The 21,956-nt window shown below is 44.5% G+C and overlaps 1 protein-coding gene across 1 annotated transcript in view; it reads right to left on the bottom strand.

The window, feature by feature from the left end:
- Positions 1-20,963, bottom strand: part of LOC147020362 (ephrin type-A receptor 7-like) — a 79,889-nt gene extending 58,926 nt beyond the window's left edge. The window contains exons 1-3 of the mRNA XM_085895671.1: positions 20,671-20,963; positions 15,224-15,288; positions 11,614-12,280 (exon numbers count right to left, since the gene is read on the bottom strand). Of these exons, the coding sequence (XP_085751797.1) occupies positions 11,614-12,280; positions 15,224-15,288; positions 20,671-20,770 (832 nt within the window). The 5' untranslated portion in view covers positions 20,771-20,963. The remainder of the gene's footprint in view (positions 1-11,613; positions 12,281-15,223; positions 15,289-20,670) is intronic.
- Between the last annotated feature and the right edge of the window lie 993 nt (positions 20,964-21,956).

The raw sequence follows: 21,956 nt of genomic DNA, 5'->3' as shown, positions 1-21,956 counted from the left end.
TGAGAGGCGTAATGCCACTCCGAGAAAACAGCGTCTGCAATGTAAAACCCTCTTCTGCACATGCTGACTACCTCAGAAAGTGAATTTGACACCAAACAATGTCGCAAGAAACATTGTAGATAAAGAAATTCGATAAATCACATTGTGAACACTGGATATATTGACGTCCTAATGAACCCTCACTTTTGAAACTTCACGTAGAGCGCGGGTTTGGCTAGTGTATATATATATATATATATATATATATATATATATATATATATATATATATATATTTTGTTCCGAGTTTGGAAATCGCACTCAACATTCAGGTCCTTTAGCTCAGTTATCTCGATAAGTACGTGTTCAATCGATAGCTCGCCTTCCATTGTTTAATGGGTGCATCTATGTAAATGCGCTGTGATTCATTTTAATAGTTAGGGTTCGATCAGAACGACCCTCCTCCAGAACTAAGAAGAAGAAGAACCCTCCCGTCCAGTTATTCAATGGCGTAAACAGGAATGACGGTTGGGGCGGGGCGGCTGAAAGCGAGGTAAACAGCCCCCACCCACAGTTGTGGGGGGCGGCGCACGAGCGTGAATGAATCACTCTGGAAGCAAGGCGGGGCTGAGAGGGATAAGAGGAGGACCCTCTGCTTGGCTCGGGTTGGTTCTGGTTAGTCTTGGGTTAGTCTTCGGTGAGCCTTCGGGGTTCATCGGGCTGTTGTTCTGGTGCTGGTTCGGTTTTTGCTCTGCTTCGTGGTCTGGTTCAGCTGGCTCTTCTTGGTTCGTGGAGCTCTTCGTGGTCTCTGCTTGGTTCCCGGTTTGGTGTGACTTCTTGGCCTCATCTTGGTCGGTGGTTCTTCGGAGAAGCGAAGCATGGGGTCGGGAAGGATCGGCACCTCGTCTCACCAGCACGTGGTCCGGAGCGCGAGGGGATCCGCCGGAGCTCGGAGAGGATCGCAGCTCGCGGTGATTGGATCCAGCTCGTCCACGCTGGTGCCCGGTCCAAACAGCTTGAAGACCACACGAGGTGGAAAGGTCCGAGGCAGACCCTGGGCTTCATCTCATCTGTCCCTCCGAGCTGAAGTCTGCATTAAAGGCATCAGCCACCATTTATTGGGTGTGTGTGTGTGTGTGTGTGTGTGTATGTGCGTATGTGTGTCCGTGGGCCCGTCTAACAAGTAGAAAACTGTTAAGTGCTTTGTTCGCTGTATATACTTCCATTTATTGTATTCGGTATAGTTCTGCTCTTCTGTGTTCCCTAGCTCCACATTATTACTGTATAAATAAACCCCAATTGTTAAATGTATCAGCTCGTTTTGTGTTTCTTTTATTGGCTCGACATGATGCGTGTTTGAAGATTAGTGTTCGTAACTTGTTCATTTGGTCCGGCCCGACTTTGGTAATTCCGCTCGGTTACGCCGGATCCGAGTTGGTGATAGCGACTCGATTCGGACAAGGTCGGCCGAGGGTGAACTTCCCAGGTAGTCGGATCACGTGGGCACTAAGGTAAATTGAAAAGTTGGCAATCGACCCTACCCCACATGGTCTATCCATTGGCGAACTTCGGTGCAGTCAGGACCCGTCCACTCCGGACTTATCCGGGGCGACCACCTTTACATTCCGCGCAATCAGTTGAGCCAGCTCACGGCTCCATCTAGCCGTCATGCTCACGGCCGACCCCCTGGCCCCGAAACAATATATATATAGCTTTTTTTGCTTTTTGTGGATTGTGGAGCCATCTCACCATTTCTCTTCTTCCTCGTAACCTGTACTGTCATCCTTTTTGGGATGACGTCTCTTTCAACATTTTCTTCACGCAGGGAATTCAACATTACCTCTCCGCCCAATCCATATGTTCAGAAAAGTTGCTTCGAGATAGGACCCGTCCACTCCGGACTTATCCGGGGCGACCACCTTTACATTCCAGGCGATCGGTCAAGCCGGCTCGCGGCTCCATCTTGCGGTGGCGCTCACGGAAGACCCTCCCAACCCAGTAACAATATATATATATATATATATATATATATATATATATATATATATATATATATATATATATATTGTATACATACACAGGCTTGAATGTGCAGTTGCAGACATAAACTTGCACACGCAGATGCAGTCATGGACGCAGGTTGCAGGCTCAGATATACATCCATATATACATCCACATATACATATATATATATATATATATATATATATATATATATATATATATATATATATATATATATATATATATATATATATATATGTCCATGTCTCCACATACACTGCAGATTTTATTGTTCAGAACAAATCTTCAACAGAAGTTCTTGATACATTGTTCACATCTTGTTGATCTCTTTTCATACATTGGTTGTTTTTTTAACGTTTTGTTCTGTCTTACCACTCTCTGTCCTTTTTAGTCTCGCACTTTTTGAAATGCATAACGAAATAAATGTGAACAATGTGAGAAATAAAAGGAAAACGAAAAATCAATTCCAACAAAGGTTCAGAGTGGTGTCAGAGACTTGCCAAATCCCTTCAAAAGGGGGGGGGGGGGGTAAAAAAAAACTGCTGAAGAAAAAAAAGATGCTTTCATTTGTCCAATTCACACATTCTTTGACACCCCTTCCTCTCCTTGACCTCAGGAGAGTTGTATAGCGTGACCAGGAGTGCGGGGGGTGTGGGGGGAGGCAGTGTGACCAGGGGGGAGGCAGCATGATTGCAGGGGGGAGGCAGCGTGATGTAGGAGGGAGGCAGCATGATGGGGGAGAGAGGCAGCATGATGGGGGGAGGCAACGTGACGGGGGCGAGGAAGCGTGATGGGGTGGGGGAGGCAGCGTGATGGGGGGGAGGCATCATGATGGGGGGGGAAGAAGGCAGCATGAGGGGAGGGGAGGGGGAGAAGGCAGCGTGAGGGGAGGGGAAGAAGGCTTAACGTCTTTCGGTTGGTCAATTTTTTTTTTTTAGCAATTACGCAAAGATTGATATTTCCATCAACAAAGTGACAGGTCTGACCGAGTGGTTTTCAAATGAATAACCAAGCAGCTTGGTGAGCGCTTGCTAAGTGGCTTAAGCACTGTAGCAAGCACCCCTATGGAACGCCTGTCTTGGCAAGTGATTACCCCTTGCTGTTGGTCATATAAACCCATGCACACGGATATGCCCAAGCAATGTCCGAATTAGACAAATTAACACTTCTTTTTTTAGCAGTCAGAACTACTGTTAAGTTCAAATCTGGAGCTTAAATATTGTAATTTTGCTCAGTTTATGAGATTCTCGAGGTTATGGCATATGCGGAAATGAAATAAATCCACACGCTGGCGTCTCCAGACTTTTATATGCATTGCAATATACCCAGCGATTCATAGCTGTGATAAACAGGCATTCGATAATATGAGTGAGGAAAGTGAAAAATAAAGAACTATCATTAAGAAATCGTTCTGTCCTGTTCCAAGTCAAGGCATGGTTGAGCAGGCCATAAAACATAGCACCTTCAGACCCTGGTGAGTAACCCAGGAAATGACTTAAGAACCCATATAGAGCGAGGAGGCTGAGGATGTGCCTGCTAAAGGATATAATGAAATAGGGCCATTAATTATCTTCAAAACGGGTGTTTTAATTAACCCAAACACCCAATTTTCACTCAGGCATGCACATGCGAGCCTGTGTCTGTGATTGCACCGGCACATGCAAGCTTGTGTCTGCACCTTGATTCATATGTGTGCAAGCCTCCGCCTGTGAGCCTGTGACTGATCCAGCATGTGCAAGCCTGCATCTGAGACTGCGTATGTGCATGTGATCATGTGTCTGTGACTCATTGTGCACTTGCAGGCCTGGATCTGACTGCTTGTGTGAGCGGGTGTCTGCGAGTGCACCTACAAGCCTGCGTCTGCAACTGCATCTGCACATGCGAGACTGTGCCTGCGACTTCACCTGCATGTGCATGCATGCACCTAAACCTACATGACTTCACATGAGCATGTGAGCCTGTGCCAGCCCATGCAAGCCTGTGCCTGAAATTTCATCTGTGCATGCAAGGCTGTGACTGTTCATGCGAGCCTGTGACTGAACATGTGAGCCTGTGACTGCATATGCAAGCCTGTGGCTGCACATGTGAGCCCACATCCGCATGTGCGAGCCTGTGTCTGTGACTGCACCTGTGCATGCTCACATGCGTACGCGACTTCAACTGGGAGTGCGAGCATGCATCTGCAACTGCAACTGCGCATGTGAGCATGTGTCCTCGACTGCACTGTAAGTGCGAACATGCACCTGTGCCGGCAACTGCGCGTGTGAGCATGCCTCCACGACTGTACTGCGAGTGCGAGCATGCACCTGCGACTGCAACTGCGCGTGAGAGCATGCGTCAGCGACTGCATGTACCCGCGACTGCAACTGCGTATGTGAGCATGTGTTCGTGACTGCAACTGCGTATGTGAGCCTGTGTCCACGCCTTCACCTGCGCATGCGAGCCTGCATATGTGACTGCACCCATGGATGTGAGCCTGCTTCCATGACCGCCACTGTGCATGCGAGCCTGTGTTCGCGACTGCATACTTGCATTTGAGCCAGCGTCCGTAAACACACCTGCACATGCAGGCCTGCGTCTGTGACCGTACCTGCGCATGGGAGCCTGTGTTCGTGACCACACCTGCATGTGCGAGTCTGTGTCCACGACTACACCTGTGAATCTGAGCCTGAGTCTGCGACCGTGTCTGCGAGCCTGCATCCACAACTACAAAGTGCAGCTTGTGTCTGTGACCGCACCTGCATGTGCGAGCCTGCGTCCACGACCGCACCTACGCATGTGAGCCCGCATCTGCGACTGCACCTCCATTTGTGCATGTGCAAGCCTGCACATGCAAGCCTGCATCTGAGACTTCACATGTGCGTTTGAGACTGCATCTGCGACTACTTGTGCTTATGCAATCCTGGATCTGACTGCTGGTGCAAGCCTGCGCCTGTCACTGTGCATGCGAGCCTGGATCTGATTTTGCATACGAGCCTGCATCTGCGACTGCACCTGCGAGCTTGCAACTGCACCTGCATGTGCAAGTCTGAGACTGTGCCTGCACACGCAAGCCTGCACCTGCGGCTCCATCTCCACGTGAGTGCCTGGGTCTGCACCTGTATGTGCAAGCCTGTGCCTGCACGAGTGCGCGAGCCTGCACCTGCGACATCACATGCGCATGCGAGCCTGCGTCTCCGACTTCACCTGTGTGTGCGAGCCTGCGCCTGCACATGTGAGCCTGCATCTGCGATCGTTTCCGCATGCGAGCCGGTCTCTATGACTCCGCATGCGCATGAGCTTGCGAACTTGCGTCTGTGTCTTTGTGCGTGTCGACCGTCGCCTGAAATCTGTATCGTGCATTCTCGTGGCAACATTCTCGGGGCAACCTGATTTTTTACAAGGTTGTACGTTTTCAATGCGCTGAACAATATTCCACTTGTACCCCAGGCTTAAAAGTTGCACGTTCGCCCACAATCAGTGTTTAAATTTTCCGCTTTGGGCCTGAGTTCAGCTATCTGACGCCAGGGGGCCATTTCGGTACAACCTCGGCATCAGGTACATTTGGTGTGCAGCTAGCTATACGTGTGCTCCACTAAGAGCCAGGTCCAAGATGGCTGCACCCATAGAGAGGCATTGCATGTGTCACGATTTGACGGCAGTAAAGGGCAAAATAACTCCATTTTTGGCTGTTTCTTGGGCGAAATTCAGTGAGTGCACCAAACGATGGAGTGTTCTCACCGGTAGCGAGCACGATATTACAGTTGAAAACGCTGCAGTCATTTTGAATGACCCCTCTGACGAGTTTGGCTATCATCGGACCTGCTACAAACGGAAGGTAAGCATTAGCATCAGGGAGCACAGCAGCATTTACTATGATTGTCGAGTGAATAAAGGTTCAAACTTTTCTTGCTGATGATGGCTGTGATCAATTTGCTTCATCGAAATCAGTATAAACTGCTCATATACCTGAATGTATAGTGATTGATGAACAGGTCATGTAAACTATTTAGCCTTACATCCTTGTCATCAAATATTCTCGCGAGTGGACCAGTGCTCGGTGAGGGTGATGTCACATAATACCACAGTTATGAGTCATATTAAAATAAGCCATTTCATAGTTATAATAAAATTTCACCCATCGTAAAATTTTTGGCTGAATACAGGAACACTGGCTGAGCACAGTTTCATCAACTCCAGTATCTCCTATCAGACTGGTAATAAAAGAATGTTATCATTTCAGCTACTGTGATTGCTGCCAAAATCCAACGCTGTGAGAAAAGGTTGCTGCAGTCTGAAGATGATCCTGTTGATATACCACTTCGAAAGTCAAGGCGGTGCACTACAGAACAACCACCCTCAAGGAATCCTCATGTTCTACCATACGAATGCCTAATTTGAAAGACTGACCAATGGTTCAGAATTCAGCGGTCTGCTTACGACCTATAACGACTTCATTCCGAGAATGAGACGCACACATCCAACCTTTGACCCGTGGTCAAGATACATCAATATGGTACAGACACTTCTTTTGTTCCTTCGAGCGACCCGGGAATCGAACTGGGAGTTGCACTTAGCGGCATTACGCAAAATGCTACCTTGGTACTTCGCGTATGACCGCCCGAATTACGTGAGATATGGAACAGCGTACGACGTTGAGATGTGTGCTCTGCCATACACGCATCCTACTGTCAGTATGGCCATCTCGATTCCGGGACAATGGACCGTGCAATGCACGGGCGATGAGTTCACATCGATAGTCTGCGACCAGGCCATTGAGCAAACCATGAATAGGGACGCAAAGACGCCCGGTGGACTGAGCAGACTGACTCGGAATCATGGCGCAACTCAGAGATGGATCCTTAGTCAACATGAGAGGGCTGCCATAGTTCACAAGTGTGAACGTATGACAGCGGCAACAAGAACCAACGGTGATTCTTCAGGGAAACTCCGCAAGGCGCAACTTCAAGCAGATGAAAATGCAGTCCAGGACGTCATTTCACTGCTTCGCTCAATGCATAATCCTTTTGACAGTTCCCATTCCGAACTTTTTAACATCAGTTCCGGCGGAGTAGCTACTCCAGAAGCCAGCTCCGACATGAAAAGTACGAAAGAAGTTGGCATAAAAGGTCTGCAAGACTTTATCGCCCGATGATTGATGGAACGATCTGAACAGTTTTTTCGCGCTGCTGAAGGCGAATATACTCAGAACATTTTCAATGCCTATGAAGACCAAGTCTAAATCAGGATCTGAAATTTAATTGAGAAATGATTGGAAGTTCATGGCTCGAATGTTGATTATATCCCAGAACAAAGGTCTCAATATGCGTACGGTACTGAGTCATTCACTATCTCCTGTTTCTATTTTTTCTTTCATCAGATGACGCGTCCTTATCGAAAACGAACAAGGCAGATTTGCTCCACGCTTTGGAGTCCACTATACCCAATTGTTTGGTGGAGAAGCTCCCTGAAGGTGCACTTATCATTGATTTCATGGGACTTATCCATTCCATTACATGACGAATGTCTATGATACGTTTGGTTCCTTAGCCAACGGTGTCCTCAACAGAGTGTGAGAACTTGCCCATTGTTTCAAAAGTTCTCATGTTGATCTTGTGGCGGACACGTACCCAACAATCAGCATCAAGAATTACGAGAGGCAACGGCATGGATCTGGCGGTGGACAGATTGTGAAGATATTTGACAAGAATCAACGACTGCCTGTTCAGTGAGCCAAATATCTGCGCATTTCTGAAAACAAGATTCGCCTTGTCGAATTCCTGTTCACCCACCGGTCAGACTTGATGAACGCCAAACCTGCAAACATTTACGTGTACCTCGCTCATGGAAATTCGTGCCACCTTTTGCAGTTCAAGGAAGCATTCAAGGTCCATGTGGTTGATGAACTGGAGTGCGACCATGAGGAGGCTGATACGAGGCTCTTGCTACACGCTCTACACGCATCAAGAGACAACCACAACGTGATCGTCCAAAGCCCAGATACTGACGTAGCAATGATTGCTCTATCCCTGAAAGAGAGCATACCTTGCAATTTGTACTTTAATACGGGCGTCAGGAACAAAAACTGCATTATAGACCTACAAAAAATTCAATCATCTCTGGGGGAGTCGGCGAAGGCGTTAATCGGTCTCCACGTATATACTGGTTGTGATAGCACCAGCGCATTTCGTGGTCGTAGCAAGAAAAGAGCGCTGGATTTGATGAAAAACTCTGCAACATTCATCTGTACATTTACTGAACTCGGTAAGGACTTTACTCCGTCCAGTAGTCTAGTGCAAGGCCTGGAAACCTTTGCATGTGCTTTGTACGGTCATGTAACACTGCGTGATCTGAATGAAGCGCGGTATACCTCATTCTGCGTCAGTTCCTCTTTGGAAAGACGGCTTCCTCCAACGAAAGATGCTCATTATCAGCATGTACTGCGGTGTGCGTATCAGGCTAGCATCCACAGGAGATCACTGGAGAGATGCGTTACAGTTCCTTCGCCTGAAGGTTATGGATGGGTTGTCAAGGACGATGACTTGCACGTAAAGTGGATGGACCAGAGCCTTGCGCCCGATGCCATATTGGACGTTGTCCACTGCAAATGTACCATGTCTAAATGCGACAACGCCCGCTGCTCCTGCAATAAGGCAGGACTGTCATGCACAGACTTATGCGGCTGCAAAAACTGCATGAACCCTTCTGAAACTCCTCGTGAAGCGCAAATCGAAGCGGATGAACCCGAGGAGGATGACTGGACAGCAGTGTGATGCCCTATGCTCTCTGTCTAATTTTCCTGGCCCCGACTAAGTTACGCTTCATATTAGTAATCATACTAATGCGTAGTCCCTCTGGATCCGACCCAGAAATTCAACCTTAATTATATAATACATACTGCAAAGAAGACTTTAGAAAGCCATTTCAGTGTGAATGAGGCTGATCTGGTAATCATTCGCTGTCGAGCAAGGTCATTTGGCTCTACGATTCTAGGGTTGGTACGGTGCCTCCTCAAGGACTACATTGGCTAAGTAGACATTTGAACATAAGTTTCACACATGTATTTGCAGTTGACATCTATATTATTAGGCACTAACAACATCATTTATAGTTTCGGACAATAAAAACCCTATATAATATTTTTCCACCATATTACTCTGTTGCGTTTGTAAGGTCATGGTCCACAAGGGCCGTTTCACCTCTAAGAGCTCGTACATCTTTAACGTGAAACTTACATGCCTGGGGACAAGCAGATTCGGATTCAGCGCCCCCGAATCCTTCGGAAATTGACGAAACAAAGTTGCCCCCAGAATGTTGTCATGAAAATCACTTTCTAGGCCCCGTTCGGATTTCAGGTGACAGTCTAGTGCGAGCCTGCATCTGCCTGCTTGCATCTGTGACCACTGCTGCGTGAAATAGCCTTTCAATGGCGAAATAAATAGATCATTAAAATGGTGGGATCTCAATTGATTACTTCGACTAATCTTGTGACACTATTATCGATCAAATTTAATTTCAGTATCTATAATTTTCTGTTTCTCCATCCACAATTCCAATGAAGTTATAAGACTTGATTACTTTATTTTTGGTAAGCTCCAAAATATTTTCTTGTAAAGAAGATTCCGGTACCATCAAAAGCTGAGAGCTAAAGGTCTTCAATGACTAAATCGTTGTCCTCCTAACGACCAAAGGTGTCTTTCAGTGCAAACAAAACATTAATTAAGCCAAATGCAGAGCCATGTCAGCTGGGAACCAATTATATAGCAATCACACCTTTTGAGGATGTGCCTTACGACAAATAATCTCTTCTGGGAATGTGGCCGAGAGTCTCTCCTCTACTGGGAACAAATTAGTTTCATGTCGTGCTCTGATTCCATTGCCACCCTTCCACTCAACCTTCAAAGCAGTGTTGATTGTTACATCTCTCGGCCTGTCTTTATCTCACCGGATTTGATCAACAATCACTTTCATGGCAGACCACACTTCTACGGTGAAAAAAAAACTCACCAAGGTGTAAATCCCACAACTGCATTCGCACAGTGAAACAGCTGGCCTGGTGAAAAGACTAAACAAGTTCCTGTTCTAAAATCGGCACAAACATCTTGATTGTCTCAGGATCTGAAAAAAGGGTTATTTCACGGCTCAGTGGATAGCCACTAGCAATGGAGGTTTACGGATGGATGGATTAATCCTATACCTAGTCGAGGGTGTTGGGGACTACTGAAGATGCTTCCATGGGCAAGTAAATATGCTGAGTGTATTGCCATTGCTTTCCCAGTGGTAGTTAGTCAAGGCAGGAATTTGCAATTTGTTCAAGGTGCCGGCGATGATCGCCTACACTTTCCAAAAGATACTATGGGATATTTAACCTCAATCAGCATCAACAAATTCTGGGAGACAGGTCCCCAGCTTTGCGTCCAATCTTACAGACACAGGCTCATTGATGACACCCTGCATGTGAAACACCAGGGTGACAGTTTACAGTCAAGTCGAGATTCCAGGTAAGAGGGCTCACAGGCGAGTGTGCACACCTCTAAGATATCCTGCAACGAATCCAAATGGATCTTTCTATCAAAACCAAATTTAAACGAAAATGCATCAGGTTCTGTCGAAAAAAACTCCCCGAAATTATATTGTTTTAGCATCCAATATGTCTATTATGTAAGATAAAATGAATGTCATAATATTATAATTGTATAGCCAAGGGTCTAGTGAATACCAAACCCTGGGAATATGAGTGAGACTTTCGATCTTCCACATTTAATTTCATACTAGGGTCATGTTGCAAGATGAGAATGGAAGCCAAACTTAAATTATTAATTTTTTTCTGAAAAATGATAATAAACCAGAAAGCATCTGAAAATGCAAAGCCTATACACTTTATATTCAGACAGACTTCCTCCTTCTGTACACTTAACGGTCCCTTTGACCAAATTCTTCATTTGTCTTCTCCAAATTCTCATAATAAAAGTTTGTTGAAAATTTGAGAAAAGCCCAAAATGATAATTAAAATTTCAGGTCAATTGGATGAAAATTGACGATTTAATGTGACGCTGACGTTTAACATTTTGACCTTTTAACCAAATTATTAAATTTTCTTCTTCATATACTCATCATTAAGGTTTGTTGAAAATTTGATGACAAAAGGTCAAATAATTTTTTAAAAAGTTACGCTCCGGACAGACACACAAACAGACACATGCATACACACAAATAAGCAATTGCAAAACCCTGTCTTATGCTGAGTGGGGGGTGTGTGAATAAAGAAGGCTCAATACTTCCTTTTCTAATGGATTGTTAAATGGGATGACAGGAAACCTTATGAAGGAGCATGATGACACTGCAAGAGCAAGGTCCATAACATATACTGTATTGCACACAGATAATGTATTTTTTTTAAAAACACATACAATACTTCGAAGATACTTATAAACACATTCAAAACACACACACACACACACACACACACACACACACACACACACACACACACACACACACACACACACACACACACACACACACACACACACACACACACACACACACGCAAGCGGTTCAAAAGAACACACATACTATTACAAGGGAATGTCTTGAGGCATCTGAGCAGGGTTCCAGCATCAGCCTCACCTTGGCAATAAGTTTCAGTCGTCTCTTCATAGCCAGCACTGCAAGTGCAGCGGCCGATCGGAACCACCCACTCGCCATCTCCACTGCAGTGCATCCGTGGATTCTCCTCTGTGCGTGCTCCATCCACACATGTTCCAGGCACCTCCAACAGTGAGGAAGAGGCTTCACCGGCCACAGTGGCCGGAAAAACGGCGAGCTTAAAAACGGTTTTGGAACACCTTTTGTAGTAGGCACGCACGGTTACGATTGCAACACACGCACCTACATCCTGGAACGCGAGGTAGAATCCACGTGCTGATAATACAGGCAGCTCTCGCACCTTCGTATTCAGTTTGAGCACACGGCTAGCAACATCCGTCCTATCAAAGTTGGTGTCTGCCGCAATGGTGTCCACCTTGATGAACTTGCTCTCATCGATGGGACCACTTTTTGCCTCATCGGTTTCATGGTAGAACAGGTGAAAAGTTTCTTTGCATGTGACCGGAACTTTCTGCATGCTTCCGCAGTCACGTAGTGTAAACGTGAGCTCAACAAACACACGACGTGCCTCGTGCCGTGGGATCCAAAAAGTTTTGAGCCAATTGTTCTGGTTGGCCTTCATCACATTGCATACTTGGTATGCCGGCACTGTTGTTACTTGATCAATCGGTGCTTGCAGAACCTCCCACTACAAAAGAATCACAAAAACAGACATAAAATAAGCATTTTGTTTTACCCATCATTTCAGTTCAAACAACTCATCAAATTGTACATAGTGCATTGACAAATACCTATATATGGCAGCGTAGTCTGATATTTCAGATCAATTGTACAAACTTGCATAAAAGCTAGAATATAAATTCTAGATATGGAGCCACCCGAGATTGTGCCTTGGTCAGCTTAAATCTCGGGTGGCTCCATATCTAGAATTGTTCGGAATACATTATTCAACATGTGTACTAATTTTGGTGCTTTTATGCAAATTTGAACAATTGGTTTGCTATGCTGCAGTACTACTAGGACATAACTATTTTAATGTCGCCTTCTCGAGTGCAGGATATAAGAAAGGGACACGAAAGGAGAGATAATTTGAGAGACTGGGGAAAGGGTGGCCTTGTTAAAAATTCAGCTTTTAGTGTTATATGTGGATAACGAATAAGATTTGTCTCTGATAATCGCAATTTCAGTGCTTCCACTGCACCATTGTTTGATCACGTGCTTAGCAACAGCGCATCATCAGTGTCACATATTTTTTAATGACATCTTTGAAAGCATTTCCACAATATGAGATTTTGATCTACTAGCTCAAGATGGCGGTGTTAGTTAAACCGCATCATGAATTGAATTCGGGGAGAATTTTAGCAATTTATTTGACATCGATTGGGATTTCTGTAATCTATGAGGAGGTTGCATATGGCATCCTGTGCTTGGAATTCATTCGGATCTTTAAAAGCAGCCCGAGTTGTCTGGGACGCAGAGACCGGATGTAAATGAAAGCTTGGCAAGATGCCCAGTTTATTTCACCTAGGAGTCAAACACGCTGGGAGGATGCATACCCCAGGGGATGTAGAGAGCAATTTGTCCTGTCATTTGCATGTATGTCATCCTCGTGGTGTTAACCTGCATAAACAAGCTTTCACCAATGTATATTCTGGATCAATTCAGAACCAATGATGCTTAGTTCGAGTTTTATCAAGCAGTTTGTCTTTTTTTTAAGGCCTAAAATACCAGACTCTGTGGCATAATGGTTCGAACATCCACTTTGAGTCTGGGAGGTCGGTGGTTTGAACATCGGCAGTCATATGAAAGACTAAAAATAAATGCACAAGCTTCTTCCTTGATGGGCATTCAACATTTAAACAAGCAGTCATAGACTGGTACTTACGAAATCATCAACTTGACCTCTGACCTTGTCTAATAAAAGCTGTCTCTCGAGAAGGTCGCGACGCAAACCAGAAGTTTCTACGATGATTCTGTACCAAACCATCAAAAATCGAATGTTTGATCTCAATGTGACCTTGACCTTTGACCGATTTTGACCAAAATCTAATCAGCGCTCACCACCACCCTCCTGAATCACGGGGTGTAATTTGACATTGGTAGCTTCTTCTGTTCTCGAGTTATGGGTGGGGAGGGGAGGGGTGGAGAGGGGAGGGAATGAGAGCAGAAAGGGAACAAAGGAGTGAAAGAGGGATGGTCAGGAAAGAGTGCAGAAGAAGAAAAAGATCATTTTAACCTGCAAATATTATGTTGTTGGCCCCAAGTAGTCCATTGTATTGACCCTGAGCTCATATTAATTACTCTGTAAGCAGCTTTTTGATAGAGTGGGCAAAACCCTCTTACATTGCCATCATTCGGACGGGTTTGATTCCAATGGTTGCCTAACGAAACGTTACCACACCCTGCGACAGTTATGACCTGTCCAGGAATTGGTTCTGAGCCACCAAAGCCTTCACGACTTGTCAGGATTGTTCGAACACGCTGTCAAGAATATCAGCCTCCGCAATACCCCAATTTGCAGTCACATGGGGCATTAAAGACTAAATCACAGACATTTCGAAAACTACAATGAATCCAGGACAGATCGCTAATCGATTGCAGGATCCACAGGGCAATCTTCGGTCAGGACAGAAATTCATTTGGAAATAGAGATGGGACTAGCACTCAATGGCCTACTCTATATTAAAGGTGGAATTGGATCTTTAATGGTCCTCATGCAAGTGCTTGTCGATGGGACAGCCGGATTAACGACCCATCCGTAGTATGGCATATTTCATTGATGAAATATATTGATGAGACGACAGCTAAAAGGTGAGGACTAATATGCTGGTACCCAGCTTTTCACTTTGGTAAACTGGTACACAAACAGACAGGTAACAAGTGAAGGGTGAGTCCTGAGTACCGGTATACTGGTACCCACCTTTTCATATTGGTGTGCTGGTATGCAGACCAGACAGCGAAAGGATGAATACCACTATGCTGGTACTCACCTTTTCAAGTTGGTATGCTGGGATACAGACGAGACATGCACTAAAAGGTGAGTATCAGTATGATGCTTTTGAGCTTATCACACTCATCCCAACCTGTAGTACTAGCATTGTGTAGATATACCCAACAAGTACCTAGATCACGACACCAACTAGGCCTCCTGTTATATGTAGTTTTCATTAACAACTGGGAAACTCTCTTAGCTCTCATATGAGCCTCGACAATGTATCCAAAAGAAATAAATACACACTTTCCTTTGCTAAATGCCATAAAGCAGGAATTATTGATGGCTATGAACGACAAGATACTGCTTTGAAAAAAAAATTGAAGTTAAATGTGAAATAATACAATAATGTTGAAAAGAATGAACTCTACCGCACTTCAGCAAAACGGCAAAGCTACAATGAATGCATCAGGTGAAATTGGCTGTCACACTTCCGCCGGGAAGGAAGGGAGGGCCTTCAATGTAAAAGAGAGACTGAAAACAACAATGTGGGCCCTTTCGAGTTACCCCCCCCCCTCATTTCCTCTGCCACGTATGATATAAAAACATCCCGTTCTCGTGACCTAATGTCCCCTTCCTTCCTGCACCATGCGGCACGTCCTCCTGCTTTTGCAAGAGGTTCCTCTGTCGCCAACTCACCCCGCTTGATGGAGTCGCCTGCCAGCCCAGGTTCCTCTCATACTGTGTTGTATCCAGGAGATAAACTGCAAATCACAAAAGAAATATAACAAATTACTGGGTCATCAGCTAAGCAGCATTCAGTCATTCGGTCAGCCCATTCATTTCAGCATTCATCACGAAATGCAGTGAACATGTAGGAGCAATAATGGGTCAACCATGCAGCGAACAATGAATTCTCCAATCAGCAAAATGGTCAGATGTAAATCAGCAAAACTGACATTGACGTTGACCCCTCACAAATGAGCCTTTGTTGTTATTATTGCTATTAATATCATTAACTACCAAACAGGATAGTTCACTGGTGAATAGATTGCTTGCCTTAGAGTTGCTTGCTTTAGGGTTTGTCCTCATGGGATTGGACTCTCGTTAAGCTGAAAGCATACACTTTGTGTGTGATTCACATCCTGCTGAAAGTTTGTTTTAATTGGATGTATTCGTATTAAATTAATAAAGAAATGATCAATTTATTGAGGAAAATTTAGAGAAGGGGATCGATGAATTGAAGACACTGGATTGGCCTCGTCCTAACCACTGGCTCATGATGCAGAGAACCAAGTTCAAATCCAAGAAACCGTGCGTGTTTGTCCATTGTCCAGCATAGTCCATGTAAATAATGTAAAATTTACTGTATACTTCTGGACTTCCTCTTCCTGTCCTAAGAACAGGCCTGCCTGAAGCAAATGGAGAAAGTTGCAACAGTCTTTGCAAGCAAGAACACTGATCAGAAGAGAAAGATCCTGAACGCTGTCAATGAAAATTTGGTAGAGCATTGCTGCTGCGCCACGCATCTTGCAGGATAGTGAACTTTTGACAGGACAGAATGAAGCTAGAGAGGACTGTTGTAAATAAGACGTGCTTTACGCTGAAGAAGGCAAACCCCGAAGGCATCTATTACTTATCTCAAAAATGGCATGTTCAGAATAAGTGAACACAGGCAAATGGATGGAGGCAAAATTGTACCGGATATGCTGCGTTCAAGTAAAGGATGAATGGATACAGGTGGGTTTATGCCCTATTTGTCTTCGTCGGGAGGATTTGTTTTTGGGCGCTCTGATGAGAAAAATTGTGGGTTTCCCCCCCCCCCTCCCCTTTATATTTTTGCATTTGACCTGTGAAAATTCGACACAATTAAACTGGAATATTCTGAAAATAATGGAAACGGTATCAGATTAGGAGGATGTTAAAATGCCATTTTCCTTCTCAACATTTATACATTTATCGCATTGCACGTTTGTCTTAACGAGAGTGCTCAGGAATCAAACTGCTGTTTGTTCCGGTGCAAAAAGCAATTTGGTGTGAAGCATGAAATATTTTGAAAGAGGCATGACGCCAGCTATTTGGTCTACAATGCGGAAGATAAACCTTTTTAACGGAATCTTTTATGATAGTAGACATCTGGGTCAGTATTTATTCGATTTTGCTGTACTACACTCTTTACAGAACAGTGGTGCTGCCGAAGCAGTTTCTTGGCAAGGGTTATACTGGGTGGTTTCCCATTGTCTCCCCAGCGTTCTCCGTTATCTATCCTGTTAACTGCTGAGTGCCAAGTAAGGAAACAGCTATACCATTTTTTAAGTTTTTGGTGTGACTCGACCGGGATTTGAAACACCGACCACCCAGCCTCAGAGCAGACGCTCTAATCATTACATGACCGAGTCTGGTTGGGTCAGTATACTTGGCTGAAATTACCTGTATCATTCAAGCGTAGGGTTGAACGCTACATCCACGGGACTATTGTTTGCCTATAACCTCTATGATGACCCTGTAAGACTCCGTATGGAGAAACCGATGGGAACTCAGATCAGATCGAATTACATGTTGTGTTATTTATTTACAAATGGATATTGAACTGGCTGCCTGCTGTGGTGTGTCATGGTATGACAAAAGATGGTTTTGCCAAAGGATAAGCTATTGTTAGCTTGCGCTATGGGGAAAAAAAAAATCCATAATCTGTACTTGGATTTCATATCAATCTAATGATTACAAACAGTAATGACTCAACTGGCTTGAATAAATGTAGGTGTTACAGTCACATGGGCCCGGCGAGATTTCCTAAACTCGGGTTTGGTTGTCAAGAAGCATGATCGAACTCCAAATGATGTGGGGAAAGTGACCAACTTTGCGTCATTATTTCTCTTCCAGTAAATGTGTAAATAACAAATATGCATCAGGTTTGTTGGTTATAGTCATAAAGCATATCGGGTTAGGTTTAACTCACTATAGGGATAATGTAAACAATTATTGATAACATGAAGGAAATGCCCATTTCTGATAAGATGGCTCTTACGAATTCCAAAACATTGGCAGGTATTATCCATGGAACTGATGGCTCTCATATCACCGACTCCAATGTTCTTCACATGTTTTTGTGCTACAATGATTAAAATAAACGAAAATATATTGTACATATTATATACCATAAGATAAAAGCAAAGAGGTCCCGAAACAATAAATAAATAAACCGGAAGAACCAAACCCTTACCTTTTTATCCGTTAAACAATAAACCAATGAGAAAGAAACTACGTCTTCCCTGTTCCACAAGCTTTAGGTTTGCTCTACACCTGCAGACCATAAACCTTTCCAAAGACACTATATACCTCTGGGATTTCACCATCTCTCGAAACATATAATTATTCGTCTTATCTGTTCCCGAAGTGATAAGAGAAGGTATTGCAATCAGTGTGTGTGTGTGTGTGTGTGTGTGTGTGTGTGTGTGTGTGTGTGTGTGTGTGTGTGTGTGTGTGTGTGTGTGTGTGTGTGTGTGTGTGTGTGTGTGTGTGTGTGTGTGTGTGTGTGTGTGTGTGTGTTAATCTGCATACAGACAAACGATAATTTAGTGCCTGAAGGAAGCCTCCTTATGGAGTCCCCAAGTGGCTTTAAGAGCAGTCCTACAAAGTTGTCGAGTGGAAACATAACATCTATCTAATGTAATCATAAGGTGATGGATTAAGGTGATTTAAGGTGATTTACCTTGAATGTGGATTATGTCGATTATAATAATATTATAATAGGTGTACATTCTTCACACTGCCTGTCTGTTTGTCTGTGTGTTGTCATAAAGGGCCATACCTTTCTTATCTCACTTTAAAGGAGGTTTGTTTGGGTGTGATAGATATCCTGCGAGTTCACGTCCAACATAATTCATGATAATGAATATACAGGTTAATTTTTACCACATACGAACCATGACCGATGTATTTATTGTGATATACATGTGGACGAAGGAATTTATTGGGTGACTTATTAGCCTTGAACGTTCCCGAAGGAACATGAAATGCCATTGTAATGGTTGTATGCGTCAGTCAGCGAGCGAGCGAGTGAGTCTGCACTGGTTCTCAGATATACTGTAATATAACAGTGTACTCTGGGTCCGCAAGAAGAAAGAAAGTATATTACAGTTTCAATAAGCCTTCAAAAAAAGATTGTCTCATGGTGGAAATAACTCCATATTCTTCTTGCAAAATCTATCTTGGATGGTGTGTAACTCACTCAGCAGGTTAGCCAAGAGTTCTGTGCACATGCTTTGATGTTGGTATTTTTCAACCCTAAATTGCTAATTCTTTGCCATATGAGTACAACCAACATCGACATCTGCAAATATGCCCATCCAAAAATTAACACTCCCTCTTCCCCCTCCAAATAATCATCAAATACCTTCCTAACCACCTTATAACCTTACTACCCTGCAATGCCACATTATCCAAAACTTCCCTCACCTTTCATCCTTCATCCATTTCTTCCAGAATCTCCAAACACAATTCTAAATCGTCACAAATGATAACCACACCTCTCCATGCCTCGATGACCTCAGCCTCCACATTCATCCACTGCCATACCAACACATCCTGCCGACCACTTCTCCCCCGCTCCTCATTTTACAACCCCCGCTGATTTCTCTACACTGTGCCAGGTGTCCTACGCAAAGACAGAAGGGGCGAGTCATAACCGGGAGCACAAATCTGCCACAGGACAATGGGGGTTCGCACGTTGCCCCCAACAACTTGGCAGGAGCCAATGAGACCCGATGGGAGACGATCCGGCACCAGATAGAAGCTCTTGGATGGTGCTGAGCAGGTTCTCAAACCAATTATTTTACACAGGCATGCATGAGAAAACAAAAGCATCGGTTGCTGATAGTAGGTACGAGCGAAGTACATGATGCGCCGGGTGCAATTTTGCTTCTTTGGTGGAGAAAACAGACACCTGTTTGTACCCAACAAGATAAATGTGAATAATTGATGCTCCCCTACTTCTGTAGCTACTGAACTGCTCGAAAGGGCAGACTAAGGGCAACCATTTGACACATTCCTAGAGGAATGTTATCATTTTATCTTTGGCTGTCTCCAGGTTGAGAAATGGAATTCTGCAACTACAAGCTGCACGCACTCACAAAAGCGGGTCGAGATAAAATATTTTTATGAGCCTAGAGTGAGATTTTCAATCCTTGATACCAGCACACACTGAGGATGTAATGTTGCATCTCGATCTCTCAAGTTAATCCAGTGCCTTGATCCCACCTGTTGAACTGAATCGATCGAGGGAAGCTAGGCAAAGATCGCTCAATCTCGGCAGGAGAATGCTGGTTGAGCAGTTGCGCTTTTTCCCCCATTAAAAATAGAATAAAAAGGAAATTCCATCCTGTGATAATAAATCTCTGGAGTTAAATTTAGCATTAAAAAGATTTGGAAATCCATTTTTATCCTCTACACCGCCCTACAGGGGCACGGCCAATCATTCAAGGAGCCTCACACTGAAGTCCAAGCGCTTCATGAAACAATGGTCGTGGTCTCATTAGTGGTACTTGATTAGGAAAAGTCAAATTCCCTGCATGCCACCATGTTTTCAGTAATTGAATGTGACAAAAAGGCTACAAACGTTTGTGAACTACAAATGTGGAATTTCCCGATTCATTGCATAAAATACGACCGAGCTATATAGGATCAGACAACTGTTTCATATTGCGCACTTAGTGTGCAAGGGACATGGAAAATGGAATTCGGATGTTGTGCTCTGATAAACACACCTAGGTGTTAAAATAATTCGCTGATGTTAAACAAATAACAAACTCGATGTCAACAGGCAAGTTGGGCGAGTCACACGGTTTGCTGTTTCGCATTCCTGCCAGCAAAGTGCGCTCTTCGGCAACTGCTGGTGTGGGAGAATGCAACGGTGGAGCGCCGAGCAAAGTTGCCGTCGTGAACTTACTCTGGCGAGAAAAATCGATTTGCGCTAAAGCACTTATCCCCGAGAGTGTAATCCTGGGGCCGGCGCCGACCGAGAGTGGGAGCACTCTGACCTTACTTTGCGCCCGCCAGGTGTGCCCGAGTAGCCTGAGGTTCTGGCGATAATCAGCGATGTAGAAGGTAAATCGCAAGATGAATTAATCGAGAGAGGTTCGACTCACCTTGGTTAGAAGGCTGTGCGATTGTTCGGCTTAAAAGTCCGAGTAGGGCAGGTATAAGGATCGTCGGGCACATTGCGGCAGAGTTTGGGACTCGTTGCATTGTGAAACGCGCAGGTGATGCTCGGACACAAAGTGCTCCCTTCCCCACGTAAGCGCTCGCAATGCCGCTCCGCACACCACAGTCTCCTTCCTTGACTGTGTGATGGTGGAAGCACCGCTGGGCAGAGCTCGAGTGCTACGCCTCCGCCCCACATCCCTTCATGAATGGAACGGAGTGGCGTCTGGGCGGAGCTGTTCGGGGAAGAAACCTCAGTGAGAGCTCCCACCTCCGCGCTTCTCTGGTGAGATAAAGCACTTTGCTTCCTCCATGACCTGGAGCGACAGTGAAGTTCAGAACAAAATCGGAGAAGGTCACCAATGCTTGCAGAGTTTTCTTTTGAGCCTTAGCACAATACTTTGGAGTTGTGAGCAATTTTAAAAAATCTACCATAGAAGGTTTATCTCCATCTTATAAAGGATTACTACAGCAAAATTATGTCGGATGCAATGGAATACCAATCTCTGTGAAAGATAGTGTTGATCTCTGTTGGCAGACAATATAAGCAATGGATTTTATCAACTAAATGTTGCTAAGAGTATGGTTACCACCATGGACAACGAAGTGCAGATGACATTTTGTTCTTCTCTGATGGATAGTTAACATGATTCATGCAGCATACCACATTCGAATGCTTGAATATCGCATCACATTCTTCCCACCCAAAAGCTTCTGCATGCATACTACAACAACAACACAAGAACAGATGTGTGTGTCCCTGGGTCCACACAGGCAAAGAAGAGCACACAATGTGGCTGATTATTCTTTCAAACAAAAGTGGTCTACCTGACCGAAATTCATGAACTCGAGGCTTAGACAATTAGGAAGAAGGCTTCAATTTGATCTGGAACTTTGCTGAAAGTCACCATCGATATAAATGATACATTAATTTTGGTGTCCTCCAAGTTTGGTCACTATAAAGTTGGATTGGTGCTTCACCAGCAGGATTTTGGATAACAAGCTCCACAGTGAATATGATGGATGTTTTTCAGGGTGTCCCATCTGCTTGCATGAGCTGATGGATGTGAAAGATCCCATCCCATGATGTCTTTCGTGAAGAGTACCACGAACAAATGACAAATTTCTGCCAAAAGTCAGCTCGAGTCAAACATCAGGTCTGGTCAGTTGCTTCCTGAAAGACTTATGCCAAACTTCCCCCTTGGCTGAGCACACAATATATTTTTTTGTA

This window comes from Eptatretus burgeri, chromosome 9 (genome assembly GCF_056783735.1).
Source record: "Eptatretus burgeri isolate ZD-2024b chromosome 9, Ebu_testis_v1, whole genome shotgun sequence".
NCBI classification, from domain to species: Eukaryota; Metazoa; Chordata; class Myxini; order Myxiniformes; family Myxinidae; genus Eptatretus; species Eptatretus burgeri.
Note: the sequence above shows the minus strand (reverse complement) of the source record. Positions and strands in the feature narration are given on the sequence as shown.